This window comes from Staurois parvus, unplaced genomic scaffold, assembly GCF_062004578.1.
Source record: "Staurois parvus isolate SC_StPar_1 unplaced genomic scaffold, SC_StPar_1.0 ptg000818l, whole genome shotgun sequence".
NCBI lineage: Eukaryota > Metazoa > Chordata > Amphibia > Anura > Ranidae > Staurois > Staurois parvus.
In genome coordinates, this window is record NW_028318614.1 from 7,147,641 (window position 1) to 7,169,575 (window position 21,935).

The window sequence follows — 21,935 nt, forward strand, 5'->3', positions numbered from 1 at the left end:
CAGACGCACCGTGGCAGTATGCTGTGGAGATGGAGGCAGGGAGTCCCTCGCATTCCTTGGCACAAATGGCCCATAGCATGCTCGGTTGCTTGCGTAGGGACAGCCGAATAATAACCATCAGACAGAGGGATGACTTTTGGCTGTCCACCTTGTTGGACCCTCGCTACCGTTCAAAAATGGTGGCCTTTTTCACACCTGCTGAGAGGGAGGCCAAAATAAAGTACTATAAAAACCACCTATATAGTCATGCAGTATATAGCCCTATCGGCCACTTTCTGGCATCCAGTTGCTGTAGCCCCCATCACCACACTGTGCCACGGGCCCCTGTACCGCCTTCTCATACGTCTGCTCACGCTGCTGGGTTCCAGTTTTAAACCTAGGCCTGTGTATGGCTTCCGAATACTGCTGCCTCCACCGCCACCCTGCGCCATGTGCCTCTGTCGTCTGCTCACGCTGCTGACGGCTTCCGCTTTTTAACCTAGGCCTGTGTATGGCTTCCGAATACTGCTGCCTCCACCACCACCCTGAGCCATGTGCCTCTGTCGTCTGCTCACGCTGCTGACGGCTTCCGCTTTTTAAACTAGTCCTGTGTATGTCTTCCGAATACTGCTGCCTCCACCGCCACCCTGCGCCATGTGCCACTTTCAGGTCTCCTTACACTGTTGGTGGGTTCCATTTTGTGATAGGGTGCTGTATGGCCTTCCATTGCTGCTGCCTCCACCGCTACCCTGCGCCATGTGCCTCTGTCGTCTGCTCACGCTGCTGACAGCTTCCGCTTTTTAACCGAGGCCTGTGTTTGGCTTCCGAATACTGCTGCATCCACCGCCACCCTGCGCCATGTGTCTCTGTCATCTGCTCACGCTGCTGACGGCTTCCGCTTTTTAACCTAGGCCTGTGTATGGCTTCCGAATACTACTGCCTCCACCGCCACCCTGCGCCATGTGCCTCTGTCGTCTGCTCACGCTGCTGACGGCTTCCGCTTTTTAAACTAGTCCTGTGTATGTCTTCCGAATACTGCTGCCTCCACCGCCACCCTGCGCCATGTGCCACTTTCAGGTCTCCTTACACTGTTGGTGGGTTCCATTTTGTGATAGGGTGCTGTATGGCCTTCCATTGCTGCTGCCTCCACCGCCACCCTGCGCCATGTGCCTCTGTCGTCTGCTCACGCTGCTGACGGCTTCCGCTTTTTAACCGAGGCCTGTGTTTGGCTTCCGAATACTGCTGCATCCACCGCCACCCTGCGCCATGTGTCTCTGTCGTCTGCTCACGCTGCTGACGGCTTCCGCTTTTTAACCTAGGCCTGTGTATGGCCTTCAATTGAAGCTGCTTCTGCTCCGCCACTCTGCCATTGGACTCTTGATAGTCGTCTCCCCACGCTGCTGCTGGGGGGACTTTTTAACATAGGCCTCTGTATGGCCTTCAATTTTAGCTGCTTACGCTCCGCCACTCTGCCATGGGCCCCTGTACCGCCTCCTCATGCTGCTGCCAGGCCCGTAATCTGCCATGGGCCCCCGTACCGACTCCTCATGCTGCTGCCAGGCCCGTAATCTGTCATGGGCCCCTGTACCGCCTCCTCATGCTGCTGCCAGGTCCAGAGTGTGTCATGGGTCCCTGTACGGCCTCCCATTGCTGCTGTCTCCATCGCCACACTCTGCCATGTGCCACTTTCAGGTCTCCTCACACTGCTGGTGGGTTCCATTTTGTCATAGGGTGCTGTATGGCCTCCCATTGCTGCTGCCTCCACCGCCACACTGTGGCTCCACACTCTGGTTTTGGCCCCGTGACTGCCCAAATGAGTGAAGTGTGCGGTGATTCTAAGATTGACGGCACTCATCTGCATGTCATACTGACTGACAGTATTATTTCTCTTCCCCAGCAGACTCCAAGGGCATTTAAATTAAAGGTACAGTGTTCTGCACTAATATAAAGGCTCTCTGAAGCCTAGAAACACCCTTTTTATAAGTTAAATTCGCAGCGAATATATTCGGCACGAAGCGAATTTAATCGGCGAATTCGGCGAATCAGCCGAACCAAATTTTTGAAAATTCGCTCATCTCTAGTTATGTACAGTATCTGATTGTCTCATTATTATATAAATTGTGATTGTCTCATTATTATATAGACTGTCTCAATATTATATAAATTGTGATTGTCACATTATTATATAGATTGTGCTTCTACAATCTTGTTTCTGGTTGAGTTACTGTAGCACCACCCCCATAGGAGCTGCTGGATATGATGGGTCTTCTTTTCTTTACTTCGGCCTTCTCAAGAACTTCAGCCCCTCTGACAGACAAGGTTGAGTGTACATACATACAATATCACAGGAATTCACAGAAAGTAGTATTTAATACCTAATAGTAGTGCTATATCAAAGAAAACAAGAGCCAAAACAGGTAGTAAAAGGCAAAGTTAAAAAATTTTCACCCAATATGGTTGGTAACTAGGCAAGCATAACATTTATGGTGGCGAAGCTAGTCTTAGACCGACTGGATATGCATTGTCTAAAAGAAAAGGAGGATGGTAGCAGGTGGGGCAGGGGAGCAAAGGGGGCTAACAGAATAATTATTATTTGTGGGGCAGCCCTTTGAGATATTCTTCTGCTGGCTATCATTGGGGCCCTTTAAAAGCATTGTGTGCTTAACAACAGTCCCAGTTAACCTGCATGCAGTATTGATACAGTATAGGTATATTATAGTCTCAGCACAGGTGCAGGGTAGATGTGGTTCAAATGCAGTAAAGATTTGGTATAATGCAATATAGGCTTGGTATAGGTGCAGTCTAAGTTTGGAATAGTGCAGTATAGAGTACAGTATGGATTGGGTACACTTGGTGCCCTGCTCTGAGTGGCTCAGTCCCTACCAACAGTATCAGCAGTGGGTGAATAACCCTCTCACCAGTCCCTGGGATGCTGTGGTGATGTTTTGGTCTCTTACCAAAAGCTCCATTCTCTCTAAGGTAGTGGTGCAGGTGTTGTGATGTAGGCGGTGCTGTGCTGCCCCTGGGTGTCCTCACTCCAAGGCTCAGGCTTGGATCTCTGATGGTATGGTCTCCTCGGTGTGAAGAACTTTCCTGGGCAGTTTAATACAAAAATCATCTCTCAACTCCTATTGCACAATGCCTATTGGGATTTGTAGAGTAATTAGTGTATTTGTCCAATTATATGGCTTCTGTCTCAAACTACAACTCCCATGATTCTCAGTGCTCTGCATAGAAATCTATGGCCTTGCTTGGCTTTAGCTCTCCCCCCAACTTGCAGGAGGAGAATGGTGCAGCATAACATCAGTATCTCAATAGAGGGAGAGGAGAATAAAAGGCAGTGTCTCCTTTCCCGTATTGCTGACTACATTGCCATGGTACTGATTGTTCTTTTACAGACATGTGTTTGGTTGACTCACTATGATACTGATTGTGGCTCTGTAGACATGTTGCTGGTTGGCTCACTATGATACTGATTGTGGCTCCGTAGACATGTTGCTGGTTGGCTCACTATGATACTGATTGTGGCTCCGTAGACATGTTGCTGGCTGGCTCACTATGATACTGATTGTGGCTCCGTAGACATGTTGCTGGTTGGCTCACTATGATACTGATTGTGGCTCCGTAGACATGTTGCTGGTTGGCTCACTATGATACTGATTGTGGCTCCGTAGACATGTTGCTGGCTGGCTCACTATGATACTGATTGTGGCTCCGTAGACATGTTGCTGGCTGGCTCACTATGATACTGATTGTGGCTCCGTAGACATGTTGCTGGCTGGCTCACTATGATACTGATTGTGGCTCCGTAGACATGTTGCTGGTTGGCTCACTATGATACTGATTGTGGCTCCGTAGACATGTTGCTGGTTGGCTCACTATGATACTGATTGTGGCTCCGTAGACATGTTGCTGGTTGGCTCACTATGATACTGATTGTGGCTCCGTAGACATGTTGCTGGTTGGCTCACTATGATACTGATTGCGCTTATACAAACATGTTTCGGGTTGACTTACTATGATACTAAATGTGGCTCTGCAGACACAATTCTGGTTGTTTCACTATGATACTGATTGTGGCTCTGTGGATATGTTTCTGGCTGACTCACTATGATACTGATTGTGGCTCTGTGGACATGGTTTTGGTTTCCTCACTGTGATACTGATTGTGTATCCATGGACATGATTGTGGTTGATTCATTATGATATTGATTGTGGCTCTGAAGACACATATTTAGATGTCTTACTATGATAATGGTTGTAGCTCTGCAAACATGTTTCTGTTTGTCTCATATTATGCCATGTGTTACCATACATTATGATAAGGCAGCCCATTTGTTTGAGTGGACTGCCTAAGTCACCACAATGCACCAAAAATGTGCATTTACTAGTTTTAGAAAGCAGAGGGGATTTTAAATCTTCACTGCTTTCTTTCCTTTCCTTGCAGCGATGACATTTCAGGCTAGACGGCATCTGAGAAAGCAGCCACTTTTTCACATTTTTCAGGCGAACCCAACCAAGCCATCCATAGTTCTCAAAGGGGAGACGGATGAAAATGGACATGTGTCCGTTTACACCCACCTGCATCCGGTCTGATCTGATCCAATAAAAATAGACAGATGGGGGATCCGTTCCCACCCATCTAGCGCACAGGTGTTCAACTGTGGCCCACCAGCTGTTGAGGAACTGCAAGTCCCATCTGGCCTCTGCCTTTAGGAGTCATGCTTGTAACTGTCAGCCTTGCAATACCTCATGAGATTTGTAGTTTTGCAACAGCTGGAGGGCCGCATTTTGACATCCCTGGTAGAGGATCGGATCATATGACAGTCGGATGTAAACGGACAGGATGTCCGTTTACATCCAGCCACCCCATAGAGAACAATGGGCTCTGCGCAAGTGGAGCAGACACAGACCTATTGTCTACCTGCTCAGTGGGGATCAACAGAAAGATATCCAAGCAGCTTCTACAGTTCCAATGACTGTCTGAATATACCAAAAAGTTTTTTTAGACAATCAGTATCTACCTTGACACATCCCATGGTGATTAGATTAACGTGACTGTGGAATATAAATGCTGGGGTAAGTTCTTGGCACTCATTACAACTAAAGTGGCTTGAATGAGCAGCAGAACATATTTCTGAAATGTACCTGCATTTTCTAGGAACATCCCATGGAGGGGACTTTCTGTTTTTGAAAATTCTTTTTCACATGGCAAAATATGCTTTTGCTTCATTTACAACTTCACTGCATTATGCTGACAAAGCATAATACCTTGGCGCTACATTGTCAAGGCTCAAAGTCTAACCATAGTCTATTTCAGGGGTCCACAAACCTTCTAAACAGAGAGCCATTTTTTTGTCCTTTGGGCTTTAGGGGGCCGGACTGTGGCCATTGTGAGTAGAAAATGTCCCAGTGTCAGTAGGAGTACACAATGCCTTATGCTTGGTGGTTAGTGGGAGTAAAAATTTTACATTGCACCAGTGGTTAGTAGGAGGGGGAATAGTGGCCCATCATTGATATTAGAGGGAGGAATATTGCCCTATTGTTAGTGTCAGTGGGAGGGATTATGCTCCATCACTTGTGTCAGTGGGAGAAATAGTGCTCAATCATTTATGTCCATGGGAGGAATAATTCCCTATTGGTATTAATGGGAGGATTAGTGCCCCGTCAGTGAGATTAGTGAGAGGCACAGTGCTTAATTGTTTATCTTTATGGAAGTAATATTGCCCCATCATTGTTGTCAGTGGAAGGGATAGTGTCTCATTGTTGGTGTCAGTAGGAGGAATTAAGCCCCATTTTGTTGTCATTTGGATGAATAGTTCTTCATCGTTGATGTTAGCCGGAGAAATTATGCCCCATTATTGGTGTATGTGGGAAGAGTAATACCCCACTGTTGGTGTCAGTGGAAGGAATGGTTCCATATTGTTTTATATCAGTGGCAGAAAAAGTGCCTTATTACAGTGGAAGGAATAGTGTTCCAAGAGCCATATAAAGGCAAACAAAAGGCTCCATCCAGCTTGCGGGCCTTAGTTTGGAGTTCACTGGTCTATACTATACACATGCACAGCATCACACACTTTCACTGCATTACAATAACACTTCGCTAAGCAGATAAGATCTAAAAATTGGGTGCAAGGTAAGGGGAAATGTTGCCCACATCAGCCAAACAAATCGCATGTTTAAAGTGATAGTATACCCTCAGTTTTGAAGGGATAGGTTCACCTTTAGGAGCATGTTACATGTTTCACCCATATTTAGGGTGGAACATGTAACATACTCATATTCAAGTGGCTCTTGCTGCCAGAACCCCTCTCCTTGTGACAGTGGACAGGGGTTCCACTCCCCGCACCTGCTGTCACATTTGAAAAACAGCTCTGCCTGTGCAGCCACATCATTTATTCATGGGAATCTGTGAATTAGAAAACTACAAGTCCCATCTGTCACCCCTGATGAGCACCTTCGTAGTTTATTCACAAGCCCAGCAGCTTTCAAACTGACTGCAAAAATACACTATATTGCCATAAGTATTGGGGCACCCCTTCAAATCATTGGATTTGGGTGTTCCAATCACCTTCATGGCCACAGGTGTATAAAATAAAGCACGTAGGCATTCAGACTGCTTCTACAAACATTTGTGAAAGAATGGGTCGCTCTCAGGAGCTCAGTGAATTCAAGCATGCTACCGTGATAGGTTGCTACCTATGCAATAAGTCCATTCTGTTAGTGGTATTATAACAAAGTGGAAGCAACTAGGAACAACTCAGCCACAAAGTGGTAAGCCATGTAAAATGGCAGAGCGGGGTCAGCACTTGCTAAAGTGCACAGTGCGCAGAAGTCTCCAACTGTCTGCAGAGTCAATAACTAAAGACCTCCAAACTTCATGTGGCCTTCAGATTAGCACAACAACAGTGCGTAGAGAGCTTCATGGAATGGGTTTCATGGCCAAGCAGCTGCATCCAAGCCTTACATCACCTACTGCAATGCAAACCATTGGATGCAGTGGTGTATGTGGAGACGTGTTCTCTGGAGTGGCAAATCACACTTCTCTGTCTGGCAATCTGATGGACATGTCTGGGTTTGATGGTTGCCAGGAGAATGGTACTTGTCTGACTGCATTGTGCCAAGTATAAAGTTTGGTGGTGGGGCGATTATGGTGTGGGGTTGTTTTTTAGGGGTTGGACTTGGCCCCTTAGTTCCAATGAAGTGAACTCTTAAGATGTCAGCATACCAAGACATTTTGGACAATTTCATGTTCCCAACTTTGGGAACAGTTTGGGGATGGCCCCTTTCTGTTCCACCAGTGCACAGAGTCCTGACCTCAACCCAATAGAACTCCTTTGGGATGTGGAGAGTGGAAACTGCGAGCCAGGCCTTCTCATCATCAGTGTCTGATCTCAAAAATGTGCTTCTGGAAAAATGGTCAAACATTCCCATAGACACACTCATTTACCTTGTGGACAGCCTTCCCAGAAGAGTTGAAGTTGTTATAGCTGCACGTGTGGGCCAACTCAATATTGAACCCTATGGACTTTTGGCAATATAGTATATGTGCATTTAATATTTTTTTTCACAATAAGGAGAAAGCACTTTCAGCAGTTGATTTAATCACGTACTGAGTATGCAGCCTCTTTATCTTTCCATATTTGCCTATGCTCCAGTTTAAGCTGGTGCCATGATCACTGCCCCAGGTTTCCTGTTTCAGCATGGCTTCTTTCTTGCAGCATCTTGTGGAGCCACCCTTACATGCAGGGGCTAGAGTTGTATCTGCCTAGGCTATGTGTGTCAATTGAAGCAACCGGGTAGACTAGAATGATAAGACACTCCCCTTCTCCTCCCTCCTCTCCCCCCTCCTTTTCCAATCTAACAAGGTGACTCCAGACTGCACTGTCCACTGTTAATGCTTTCATTTGAAGACTGAAAGTTTCCGGAAAGCAGTACTTAGAGAGCAGGGGTCAGCAGCAAGTGCAAGTGCTGGGGTAAAAACTTCAACAGTTTACTGGGAATTTTTTTTATAATTTCATTGTGCTCAATGTAATAAAGTGATTGTAAAGGGTTGGTTCTTTTTTTAAATTGACAAACAGGTTTATACTTACCTGCTCAATGGTTTTGCACAAAGCAGCCCAATCCTCCTCTTCTCAGGCCCCCCGCTGGTGCTCCTGGTCCCTTCCCCCGCTGAGTACCTACATAACAAGCAGCTTGCTTTGGGGACACTCATGCAAACTCACTCCCAAGTCAGCTCTGTGTGTTCATAAGACACGCTGAGCACGGCTTGGCCCCGCACCTCGCTTCCTCCTCTGGCTATGATTGACAGCATCAGGGGCAGCTCCCGCTGCTGTGTCTGATCCAATGAGGAGGAAGAGAGTGGAGAGATCATCTGCTTTCATACACATCCCTGGATTGAGATCAGGCTCAGGTCATTATGAAGGGGGGGGGGCTGCGCTCTGAAGGTTTTTTTAGCTTAAAAAACATTCTCTGTTACCGTTGGAGACTCTGGAGAGAACACAGTGGTGTCCTTTTCACTGCAGCCTGCTAACTGGACAGTGAAAGAGCAGCATTACACTGATGATGTTACCCCTCTGCTATTTCTTTATGTCAGTATGTTCCTAATCAGTACACCTGATTGGCTCTGCCTCTCTTTCTCCCAGTCTATATTTTGCTGCAAAGAAGTCTGCAAGAGGCACCATAAATTAAGGAACTTGCACTAGTTTCATGTAATGATGTATAAGGACCGGTTCACACCATAGAAACAAAGTCCAGATACGTTCCAGAAGTGTTTCTACATGCGTGTTTTTGACATGTTCCGGTGCGTTTTTTGATGCATTTTCAACAAATTCCAGTACGTTTTTGATGCATCCCAGTTAATTTTTTCCTCTCTCTTTTTCTTTAATTTAAATAGGGACATGTACATAGCTGTGTCTTTTATATATGCCTGGAGTTGTGCCTTCATCTTAACATAGAGATAAGGAATAAAAGACCGATTGGTTGGAAATAGCTTTGATTTTAAAAATTGATAATGTAGTACCACAAATTCCCATGTTTTCTGTAAATTGGGCTAACTTCCTACCATATGCTAATGTTCAAGGTCAGCATTTAAAATAGCTATTTTCAGATTTAAAGTAAACCAGCTCTTAGAGAAATATAGTATGTTTGCTATCATGTGTGGCCGCCTTCTGAAAAAAAATATTTTTCTGGGTTTCTCTAGCTTCAGTGCTTTCTGAGTCACTGATCTGAAACTAACATGTAGACAGAGGCGGACTGACAACTCATGGGGCTCCCGGGCAATAGGGGACCATGGGGCCCCTGTGTCCTTTCCCTAACTCAAAAAGCCTATAAAAAAGGTACCAGGGGCCCTACTGACCCCGGGCCCTTGGGCAGTGCCCGAGTTTCCAAATGGTCAGTCCGCCCCTGCATGTAGATAGAGAATTCTGAACACCTGATGTGTATACTTGTTCCAGATCATTGACTCAAAAAGTATTCAAGCTTTTGCATTAGCATAACTGCCAGACAACTAGCATTTTAATTGGGAAGTCTCAGCAATAGTTTCATCCTCCACAGAGTATACTGTACTCCTGAATTTGTACATAGAATTGGCTTACACGCCGATCCCTGCTGCAATAGATGTAGCCAGCCACATGGGACTTTGATCTACCTACTCTGGTGCTGTCCCAAGCTGAGAAGGTGTTGGGAGGGGGTGATTCTAACCTCTAATAGTATTTTTGTTACACACCTGGAAGTTGACCCTCTCACATGCGTTCTTGGATGCTTCGGATTCATCCGTACTTGATAATTGGCTATAAAACAGGATGTTGGCTTTAAAATGGGAGTCTGCGTCCCCCTTTTCATCTTTACATAAATGGTGTATAAGCTGAACAGATGTATTTCTTTTGAGAAACATACCTACTCCCTTCGCGTAAATTTGACCTGATATGGTCTTGCTGGTCAAATATTATGGACACTAAGGCAGAAGTCCGAAGTCTGCCTTCACACTAAGAAAGTCATGTAAAAATGTGTTTTGTAGTAATGTGTATTATTTTATACTGTAATGATCTATAGATTGTCCTATTTCAAGTTGTCTGTGATATTTATTTAGTGCCGCCCCTAACCACCTAAAGGCACGAGAACACTTCCACAGGCAGGGAGCGAGCTAGCATTTACTTCAGGGCTGGATCCATGGCTATTATGTGGAATCTTGACCAGAAAAAGTGGTCGCCAGTCACTTTTTGTCTTTTCAAAGTTTTATTGTTGAACTTGGAACAGAGGTAGAAAGAGTGAAGGTTGGGGGTTCCAGATACTGCAGTAGACTACTTACAAACACTTTGGACCCAGAACAAAGTCCAGCTTCACAGTATGAGAACCTTTAAGCTGACCTGGCAACACTGCAAATGCATTTTCGGATTCCAGTACGTCCTTCAAATGAGTCACCAGGCCCTTCTCAGAGACCAGCCTTCATCCTGGCTCTCTCCAGCAAGGTACCTCCCCTGGATCTCATCACCCTGGCTCGGCTTCCTCCACACTGGGCAGGACAGCCTCAGGACCACCTCAGCATAGATAGGCCCCCAAATAGTCTTCAGGGCCTAGTCACAGAGCTCTCTCCAGAAGCATATCCTCAAGCCTCAGTTTGAGAGAAGCGAGCTAGCTTGGACCACTCCAATTATTTATATTCTCTCTCAGTATGCATCAGTGGCTATGAACCTCCTACTGGGCTGGCTGGAAGAAATATAAATATTCATAACTCTTTATTACTCTTTACTGTTTGTGAAATCTCATACTATGGCCTGGAGTTTCAGAGACTCCTACTGGTGACGGTGAGAAATGCACAACACCACAGAGCTTAGGTAAAGGCCAGCTATTTACTGCACAATCGATCTGAACTGCGTATAACACAGCCAAAATTTACATAGTAGCCCCAATTTAGGACCAGGGGGCTATATTTATTTTACTTTTTTGTCTCATGTTGTTTTTATGTATTACCTTTAAAAACCTTCTTAAAACAGAGCTACACTGAATCTGAGCACCAAAAACCAGAAAGGCTATTTAATATTCAACGCAAACTCACCCATCTATTCATGTCTCTGTTTAATTTTGATGAGAAATCACTCTGAACCCCCCCCCCCCCGAGCATTTCTCGCCATGGCCATCTTAAGTAAGCTTAGCTCAAAACAAGTAAATATGATATGCACTATATTGGCAAAAGTATTGGGATGCCTGCCTTTACACGCAATTACTTCCACTTTTTTATAATACCAGTTGACTATGTAATATATAGTAGCAAGGAAATTTCACGGATGGACTTATTGCTCAGGTGGCAACCTCTTGTGTCTATGTTTAGGAGACAACTCTAAAATATTAGATTTCTCTTTGATTTCTTTCTGTGTGACATTGGTCACCAATATAAACAAAGGGTGACCTACCATCACTCTATCCAAAGCTAAAAAAAAATCTTTGAAATAAACTTTAAAGTAACTAAGGATATAGTTTTCACTTTGCATGCTTATCATTTTTTATTGTTATGTTTACTAACAGTTCTCCTCCCTGTCAGCTTGGGCACACTGCTCTGGATGGCTGTGCACAGCACAGCCATCCAGAGCAGTGTGCTTACAGTGAAGAACACTGACATGGCCCCCTAGTAAAATAATCCCTGCAAACAGTTAACCCTTTGATCACCCCTCATGTTAACCCTTCCCTGCCCAGTGCCATTAGTACAGTGTCAGTACTTTTTTTTAGCACTGATCACTGTATTGGTGTCACTGGGGATGTCAGTGACACCAAGTCAGTTCCTTCGAGTGTCAGAATGTCCGCTGCAGTCCCGCTATAAGTTGCTGATCGCTGTCATTACTAGTAGAAAAAAAAATTCCAGTATCTATACCGTCATTTGTAAACGCTATAACTTTCATGTAAACCAATTAATTTACTGATTAATTTTTTTAGCAAAGACATATAGCAGAATACATTTTGGCCTAAATTTATGACTAAATTTTATTTTTTAAAATTTTTTACTGGACATGTGTAATAGCAAAAAGTCAAACATATTGTTTTTATTCTCAAAATTGTCGGGGTTTTTTTGTTTTTTTTATAGCACAAAAAATAAAAAACACACAGGCAATCAAATACCACCAAAAGAAAGCTCAATTTGTGGGAAAAAAGGACGTAAATTTCATTTGGGTGCAGCATTGCATGACCGCGCAATTGTCACTTAAAGTAACGCAGCGACATAACGCAAAAAATGGCCTGATCAGAAAGGGGGGTAAATCCTCAGGAAGGCAAGTGGTTAAGGAATTCCCCAAAAGGAAAGAGTAGCTCTCTGATGATGTCATCTCACTGGCATTGCAAAGTACAAATTTCACCTTGCCAGCACTGGGAGAAGGCTCTAACATATTTTTCAAACATAGCATTATTCTATTCCTTTAAACATAATATCATTCAAACACTGATGACCAAGGCATTGTCCACACACTGGTGTCAAGGTGCAGCTCCAGCATAATGACAGCAGAGGATAAAATAATCTGATAAGGTTGCCACAGTGCATGTAATGGGCTTAAATCTACATCAGAGATGAGAATAGTGGCCAGTTTTGATGAATGTACCTATGAAGTCAACATTCCATTTATTATTTTTCTAGTTTTCTTAATCAAGTGGCTATTGATGTGTTTGTTCTTCTTGTATCTCTGTAGACTTCGTTCTGGACCTCACGTTTGTTTCTCAGGTATGGGCAGTGGTTGCTGTCCAGGATGGACAATCTCCCCAGGTACTGGACAATGCATTCAGCGTAAGTCTCATTTCATATATTTTGTTTAAACTAATGATTTGGTTTTTGGAAAAAAAAACAGTGGATTACATTTTTCTCAGGTTCTTAATATTGTTTAAGAAATTCAGCAGTCAGATATGCCCAAATGTTCCCTATTACACACAGCAAACAATCAGTGAACATTTTCTTGTTCCTTCACTGTCCCATCTAATCCCAACTCAGTTGTTCTGTTGCTGCCATGGCTATCAAGGACAAGGTGTGTTGTCTGGTAGAGCTGTGGTCATGTTTGTTCATCATTTTGCATGCAACAAATTGCACAAAGTGCGGTTCATGTCTTGCTTGGATTCAGAATACCGCAAGTGACATCATATGTGTTATTACAATATTTTACAATTTACACAAAATACTTTATTGCAAGGTCAATTTTTTTACAGGTAAAAATTTTACAGTGCTAGTGTTAGTTAAGGTTGGTTGCAATAATATCCAAAAATTAATGAGAATATTCACATTTTTTGTTATGTTTATGAAGTAAATTTCCATAACCTTTCTACCATAGCAGATATATTAAATTTAATGGATACGGGGTCCAAACTGAGTGAAAAAATTGGCGGGGGGAATGACTGTTTTGATTTACCGAATTTAAAAAAATAGTAGAGCACATACTACTATATAATAGTAATATTAACTGCAATTACAGTACTTGTTAAAGGTGCCAGTATATAAGAAAGTGTTAGGTTGATGAGCTGTAGAACAGTTTTGGGCCTTGTTTGGTTATATGGAATGTATACAGTATATACCTGTAAAATATATTTTAGTCAAAATGCATAATACTAAACAAATTGCATAAGGAGAGTTTGTTTTTTCACATATTAAAACATTCAATGGAGTCAAAGATATAGATAACTGAATGTATATGCAAACTTTGACTCTAACTGACAAAGTTGATCTTTGTTCCATTCCTTCCTTGTTTTGAGCCTCCTTATTGGTCCTTTAATGTGATGGATGACATCTTTGGCCAAAAGTGAGTATTAAAAGGTGGAAGAGGGTTAGATATATATAGTAACTTCAGCTGCTTATATAACTGGATTTGTTGGTCCTTTTGACCTATGATTTGAAGGCTTGTACATTGCAATCAGTGGCTGGTGTGCAGTGCAATCTGGAAGGACAAGTACAGTGTTGATGCGCCAATACCTTTTTTTTTTAACAAACTTTATTGAAATGTCACAGAATGAAATTTCATAAAGTTCTATAGGCAGGCATGCGGTGACATGCGCTGGAAAAAAGTACAATACACAGTACTTTTTTTCAGTGCACATCACCGCAACATAGTGGTGTGAACTGGCCACACTGTAAACAGGGCATTTTGCCTTATCTTGTGATGGATGTGCGGTGGGACTGCACTGGAATGGCCCCCCAATGCTGTCTCCCTACACGTGATGTGAATGGACCCTTAGGCTAGGTTCACATCTGTGTGCGGGTGGTGCCACTGCAGATCCGCATGAAAACCTGTGCAGCCGCACCACCCTCACAGAGAAATGTTTAGTTCGAATGGCACGCCACCCGCACTGGAAAACGCAACTGTACTGGGAACCGAGGTTCTCATGCGGGCTGCGTTTTCGGAAGAAATGCAGGGCCTTCTTTCCTGCATGTCATGGGCACGGGAGTCCATTCAAATGAATGGGCTCTCGTGTCCATGCAAAATGCGGCCCGCACGGCCACATATATGTGAACCGGGGCTTAATGGATGTAACCCCAGCTTATGCATTTTTTTCATTTTATGCGCAGTTTGAATTGCACAGGTTAGATACCAAATCAGGGCACTGTGTGTAAAGGAAGGGCTTTTGGGAACCGTAGTTCTGGGAGATGTATCTATGTGGACTTTCAGCAACTGCCCCTGCAAGAATTTTTCAAGCCTGGTGATGATTTCACAGGGAGTAATAAAATCTGTTTCTCTCTACAACAACAAAGTACAAAAAAAAAAATGAATGTTGAAACATGCTTTAGAGGGGTAGAGGGAGGTATGGAGGTAAATCTGGGTAAACCGTTGGCAGATATACAGTAAAAGACAGAAATGAATGCAGATCTGTGATTATTAACACATCATTAAAATTATTTTTTTGTAACGCAACCTGATTTTGACCTGGTATCCGCCTTTTGCAGTCGCTGTAGAGAAGAACTGGAATGTGAGAGGAAGAAGCCATACAAGCAGCCAATCAGTTGATTTGTTAAAAAAAAAAGTATGCAGATAGGGAAAGAGAGCAAAGTGACAGAGAAATGACTTAAAGTTTTACTAAAGTCATTTAAAAAAAAAATTAAAATAACAAACATGTTATACTCATCTGTTCTGTGCAGTGGTTTTGCACAGAGCAGCCCCGATCCTTCCCCGTTGGCGATCCTGGCTCCTCCTCTTCTCCTTGTGTCCGTATAGCAATCCACTTGCTCTGGAGGCACACAGTGTCTGCACGCTCCCAAGCTGTGGGTCTATGGAGCCGCGCTACATAGACTTACACAGCAGGACTTGGCCCCCCCCCCACTTCCTCCTCACTGTATTTGATTGACAGCAGCAGAAGCCAGTGACTCTTGCTGCTGTTCGAGTCCCTGTGTGAAGAGGAAGAGAGGGGAGAAGAGATACAGCCATGCACAGCACAGGATCTATTCTCCTTTCTCTTCCCCTTCACACAGGGGGGAGGTCAAAGAAATAGAAGACTTTCTTACCTTAAAGCGATTCTAAAGGTTCATTCTTTTTGTAAAATAACAAACATGTCTATACTTACCTGCTGTGTGCATTCGTTTTGCACAGAGCAGCCTGCAGCCTCCTCTTCTCGGGTCCCCTGCAGGCTTTCCTGGCTCCTCCTACCTGTTGGATGCCCCCCACAGCAAGCAGCTTGCTATGGGGGCACACGCTGCTCTGTGTGTCCATTCACACACGGAGCCGCAGCTTGGCCCTGCCCCCTCTCTCTCCTCATTGGCTGATTGGCTTTGATTGACAGCAGCAGGATCTAATGGCTCCTGCTTGCTGTCTTAGCCAATAGGAGGCAGAGGCCCAGGGCAGCTGAGGCTGTCATTCACATCACTGGATCGCGATGAGGCTCAGGTAAGTATTTTGGGGGACTGGGGGGGTCTTCTGCACACAGAAGGTTTTTATAATCATGTATAGAATGCATGAAGGTAAAAAACCTTCAGCCTTTACAACCACTTTAATGCAAGGGATGCATTCAGGTAAAAAATGTTTTCAGCTTTAGTATCTGTTTAAGCGAGAGAAAAGTGACAAGATAGATGACATAATCACTTTGCTGCTTCACCTGTCAGTGTCCAGAGACAGGTCGGGGCGGGTCCAGGATAACTTGGATTCAGAGAAAGTGGGTTGAACGATGCTGGCTTCAAATTTGAGGATATCTGGTAGCAGAAAAAAAGTACTGTGAACCTGAATATTGCAGCAAAAAGCTGATTTTGTTATTTGATGTTTTATTAGGCTTTTCATGTTTATTCTTTGGAGATCTGCTTTAAGAAGCACCCTGCAAAAAACATTTTTGCACAATGATAGTCTATGTACAAATAATTAAAAATAATATAAGGGCTCATCCACATGGGTGTGTGTTCCTTACAGCTTGAGTGAGTGCCTTTTATATGTTGCTGGAGCTGCGTGCAGACAGCCCATGTTTCTGCATGGGGATTCAGTGATGGTAGGGATGCAGCCATTCATCCTATTGTGACAGGCGTGCAGGGGTGGGTGAATGGCCCTGAACACACACTGTGCATTTTGTAAACAAAAAAAATCAAATTACGGTTTTTGCTTTTACTTCCTAAAATAAGTGTGATGAAAATGGAAATTTGGCTTTATCCTGTACAGAATGTAATGGGTACACAGAGAGTTACTAAGGGTGCCTGGATCTTCTGTCCTTCTTGGCTCAGGACGCATTGCCTCTTCTTTATCCCTGTAGCTATGCCCTAGCTCCTGCTCATATTTTTGACAGACATGGCTCTTCTTCTTCTTTCTTGCAGCACTGTGTTCATTTGGCTGTGGCAGTGGCTACTGTATTGCCCCCAATGTTTGTTCCTGTAGAGATGGACATCAAGGTGTCACCTGCACTGGTAATAAGATATAAGATGTGAGACCTCTGTGTTCTCTTGTTGATGTCATCCAAGAGTCTAAGCCTGTTCTCATTGCAGATCATTACGCCACTGAGTATGACAAGGAAATGGAAGACAAAGGTGAGATATGATATATGATTATAAAGAAAAAATATAAAACCTTACCAGACAATGGAGGCTGGAAGGAATTAGCCCTGAAGGTAAAACAAAGCAAAGTTAAATATCAGGAATAGGCACAGATCAGTTAAGATGGTTGTTAGTCTTGCTGCTGTCAGTCAGAGCCAGTGAAAAGGGAGAGTGAACACACATAGCAGAACTTGGGAGTGAGCACACATGGGTGCCTCCATAGCAAGCAGCTTGCTGAAGGGGAAAGCAGTGGGGGGCCCAGGAACTCCGGTGGAGGACCCAAGAAGAGGAGGATCGGGGAGGTATAGAGCAGGTAAATATACCATGTTTGTTATTTTAAAGAAAAAAAAAATCGAGCCTTTAGTATTACTTTAACCACTTCCCGACCAGCCGTTGCATATAAACGGCCGGATGGTGGCAGTGCAGAGTCAGGTGGTCGTTTATAAACGGCCTCCCCGTACCCTGCTTGTGCGCGCTCCCTTGGAGCGCGCAGCACCACGATCCGGTGCCTGCTGTGTCCTTCGGACACAGTGAAACACCGATCGTCGGACGGGACCTCTATACGAGGTCCCGATCATGTGATCACTGATTGGCCAATCAGTGATCACATGCAAAGTAGTAAGCAAGATGTCACTTGTGACATCATTGCTTACTACATGTGAAATCTGTGAATGATCACAGAGGTCACATGGTGCAAGGCTATTCACAAAAGCCTTGTACCATGTGACAAGCTGTGACCAATCACAGCTCACTCAGTACTTCTCAATGAGTGCAAGAATGCACACAGAGAGAAAGAGAAATGATTTCTTTTACATCCTATATGGGTGTAAAGCAATCAGTGTAAAAAAAAAAAAAATCTTCATTACCCCCCACAAGTAGTACAGTGTCACCATGGTGACACTGTACTGCTAGGGTGACAGTATGTGTCAGGGCTCCCAGGTGTGACCAGAGGTGTGTGACTGACGCAGGGAAATGCAGACTTCAGATATGTGATAAACAATATAATTTATTAACACTAACCATACAAACATAAACGCAGTGCAATACTAAAACATAATACAGTGCAAACAAACCAAACCAACCACCCACAGATAACAGTACATACAATGCAAGCGTCGTCAGGCAGGCCGGGTCAATATCAATAGGGCAGGTAGGTACAGGGGGAGCAAGCGGAGATGGGTCGGGGTCACAGGCCAGGTTCAGCAGGTAGCTAGCAGCGTAGTACAGAGGGTCAGGCAGAGGGATGGTCAGGGTCACAAGCCAGGGATCAGAACAGGTAGCAAGCAGCGTGGTACAGAGGGTCAGGCAGAGGGATGGTCAGGGTCACAAGCCAGGGATCAGAACAGGTAGCAAGCAGCGTGGTACAGAGGGTCAGGCAGAGGGATGGTCAGGAGCGAGCCAGGATCAGAGCAGGAGAAGTCAGCAGCGGTTCAGATCAGGCAGGGTCAGCAAAGGAACAGAAACAGGATGTAGGACAGATACAGGGCCCAGGACAAACACAACACCAAGGCAGAGTCTGCAAGTCTGGCCATCCCTTAAATACACCAGTATCATCAATTCCAGGTGTTAGCTGGCTGAAAGGTTGAGTCTCTGATTGCTGGGAGCACCCGCTGGCCAGCCCTGGTACTGCAGATCAAAAGGCAGGTGAGTCCCACCATTGCTGGCCAGTCCATTCCTGACAGTATGTAAAAAAAATAAAAAAAATAAAAATATAAAAAAATAAAATAAAAATGTAAAAAAAAATGTTTAAAAATTATAATTTTTGGTTCTAAACTAATTTGGATTTTTTTTTACTAAAAAGATAATGGAATAAATTTTGGCAAAGATTTATGATGAAATATTATTTATTTGCAAAATTTTATAAAAAAAACACTTTTTAAAAATTTTTTGGACTTTTTCATTTACATAGCAAAAAAAATAAAAATCCCAGCGGTGAATAAATATCACCAAAATAAAGCTTTATCTGTCTCAAAAAAAATGGTAAAAAATTCATTTGGGTACAGTGTTGCATGACAGCGCAATTGTCATTCATAGTGTGACAGCGCTGAAAGCTGAAAATTGCCCTGGTCAGGAAGGGGGTAAAAGTGTCCGGTCTGGAAGTGGTTAATAAAGAAGGAATCTGCTGTTACCATTTGTTCAGCAAAATGTTTTGTCACAAGGCCACTTTCACTTGGGCATACTGTTGTGTACACCTGTGTAGAAGCTGTGTTTACCAGCATGGGAGGCATAGGTGTTCCAGGCAGCCTGTTAAAACCACTGATAGGTGGACGACTGCACAGATCTCATGCACCTGGGGCTGTTCCGGTTTTCATTAGCAGCTGTTCTACAGCTTTCCCTGGATAGCTTCCTGCCTTTTAGACATGGATACAGCCCCTTCCTCCACTCTTCTCATTCCCCATTTCAAGCCCTAGTTCTTTGATACGCCATGCATGCACCCCTTTACTGACTTCAGACTAGGCAAAATAATAAAGTTTTTTTTACTTGAAGTAGTTAAATGTGACAAATGAACAGTTCTCAGAAACATCTTCAATACACATTCCTGTACAATGTCCTCTGAGTGTCCTTTTAGTGGGTCCCTGGTGCTCCCTTGTGCCCCATGAGGTGGTCATACCCTAAACATGTGGGAAAGTCCATTAGTCCATTTAGCAGCATATTCCTTTGGCACCCTGGCTAGGCTCCCACAAGAAGTGGTAAAGATAGCAAAGTGGGAATTACATCTTCAGCAGCGCTCCTTCTTTTCCCATTCAGAGAGCAACCTACCCCCCCCCCCCCACACACACACACACACAGATGGTGTTTCTCTTTTTATATGCTTTGTCCAGTAGAGGGTAGTACTTCTCAGAAAATCCCGGGAAAACCTAAACAGCAAGGTTAACCCTTACCTGTCAAGGAGCACCACTCCTGTTGGGCCAATTACCTAAATAGTGCAAGTTATCCAGCATGAAATACACCAAGGAACTAATTAACACAGCTAACACAATAATACACTATATTGTCAAAAGTATTGGGACACCCTTCCAAAGCATTGGATTCAATTTAAAGGCAGAAGATCTGCCAAAAATATCAAAAAGAAAAATTTGCATCTCTAGAACAAGCAATACTCCAGGAAGAAATTAATTTGTTCCTGAAGAATACAGCAGTAGGGAAGAGCCCAGGACCCGATGGGTATATGGTGGGGTATTAGAACAAATTTAGAGACCTACTTGTCCCTAAGCTTTGTACATATATGAATGCCTTAGGAGAGGGAATGGGAATAAGAGAAGAATCGTTGCAAGCGTATATAACGATCATTCTAAAAGAAGGAAAGGATAGTTCACAATGCGCTAGCTATAGACCTATATCTCTACTAAATACAGATACAAAACTGTATGCGAAGGTGCTAGCTACGAGGTTAAAAGAGTTGATGATTTTGAAGCATGATAGCCAGGCAATTAGCATTTGTAATAAGAGATGCCAACAACATTTTCACAGATTTAGCTTTAGATATAATTTAGCACTGACAGTATGTTTTAGCTTTATGGTTTTGGAGCAGTTATATATATGATTGCATGAATATGTTAATTTACCCAAAATGTGAAAGTATTCTTTAATTGTTCCTCCCAAATCCTCCTACCTTTTTTGAAGCTCACCTGATCACAAACTTACTTTCCATCTGCTCCTTCTGAGATCCTCACTGGGACCCTGCCCGCAGCCACATAGTTCTAGCTCCTTCTATGTACGCACACCACTAATCTAATCTTTACTATATCTGGGTCTGTTCTCCACTGGATGGTTGCGTGACCGAGTACTTGAGCCTTTGGAGTAAATGAAATCAGTGGCTGAATGAGTTGGATGCTTCTGGGACTTTTATTTTTGCAGGGCTATGTGGCAGCAGGCAGGACCACATGGTGAAGACATAAGGTTCTTGGCTGAAGGTAAGTATTTAGGTAGGTGGATTTAACTGAATGGGGTTGGGGTATTTAAAGGACAATGTCACTAAAAGTGAAGTTGTTCTTTCAGAACATATAAAGATTTCAGAATTTTCATGAAAGTGTTATTGTCCATTTACTGACAAAATCATGGAACATATTCCGTGTAGTAAATTCTATTTTTGTTGCTGTCTGTATCCCCACTGGGAGATTTTTCCTTACATCTTGTTCCAATGCAGTGGTCACAGGGACAGAAAGTGAAAAGAAAGCCAAATGTTTACAGGAGACTAGGGGAACATTTTCCACAGGGTACACACTGTATATTCTGCTCACTACTATGGTGATATATGGCAATTTTTTTAAACAGGTAGTGAGAGAAGTCTATCCCGTGTGATGTAGACCTAAAATAAAAACCTGATACCAGACCTAACGGTTTAAAAAAACCCCAAAAAACTCTGCTTTAAAAGTCTTTCTACCCACATTGGACTTTGTATATGTGTATCGATAGGACTGTAGTATGGCTGTTAGAGTGTAAGCTCCTCTGATACAGTGACTAATAAAAATGGTTTAAGTTCCTCTGTAAAGCATAGTTGAATTTGTTGGCACTGTATAAATTTATAAGTAAATAAAATACATATGGTCCAGTTGTTTCCAACTCTACATGCCATAATGAGGTCACCCTACAGTAAAACACTTGCTCCACCAGGCATTTACCACCGGAATCGTTTAACTCGTAAACTTAATTTTCCTGGAATGTAGATTTCTGGATTAACATAAAAACTAGATTTGCCTACTATTACAAATTTAATACAAATTAAATGCACCTGTTAATACACTTTTCTGCAATCTAACATGACTGAAGTTGTAACGGAAATGTAGAACTAGAATGATTAAAGCTGAAGTTTAGATATGACAATTTTTACATACCGTAGTTACATTGGTCCAGCTTAGACCAATGTAACTATGTATGCACGATATCTGTGGGGTCTGAACATCATGTGCTAAGCGTTTATGAGTTCTGGTCCAGAAATCCGTTCCAAAACTTGACCAACCACCTTATTCCCCTCATTATCATATGACTTTTT

The 21,935-nt window shown here is 43.4% G+C and overlaps 1 protein-coding gene across 1 annotated transcript in view; it reads left to right on the forward strand.

The window, feature by feature from the left end:
• The window catches only part of VWCE (von Willebrand factor C and EGF domains), a 132,039-nt gene that overhangs the window by 17,352 nt on the left and 92,752 nt on the right, over window positions 1-21,935 (forward strand). The window contains exons 2-4 of the mRNA XM_089654996.1: window positions 12,651-12,745; window positions 16,727-16,816; window positions 16,895-16,936. Of these exons, the coding sequence (XP_089511122.1) occupies window positions 12,651-12,745; window positions 16,727-16,816; window positions 16,895-16,936 (227 nt within the window). The remainder of the gene's footprint in view (window positions 1-12,650; window positions 12,746-16,726; window positions 16,817-16,894; window positions 16,937-21,935) is intronic.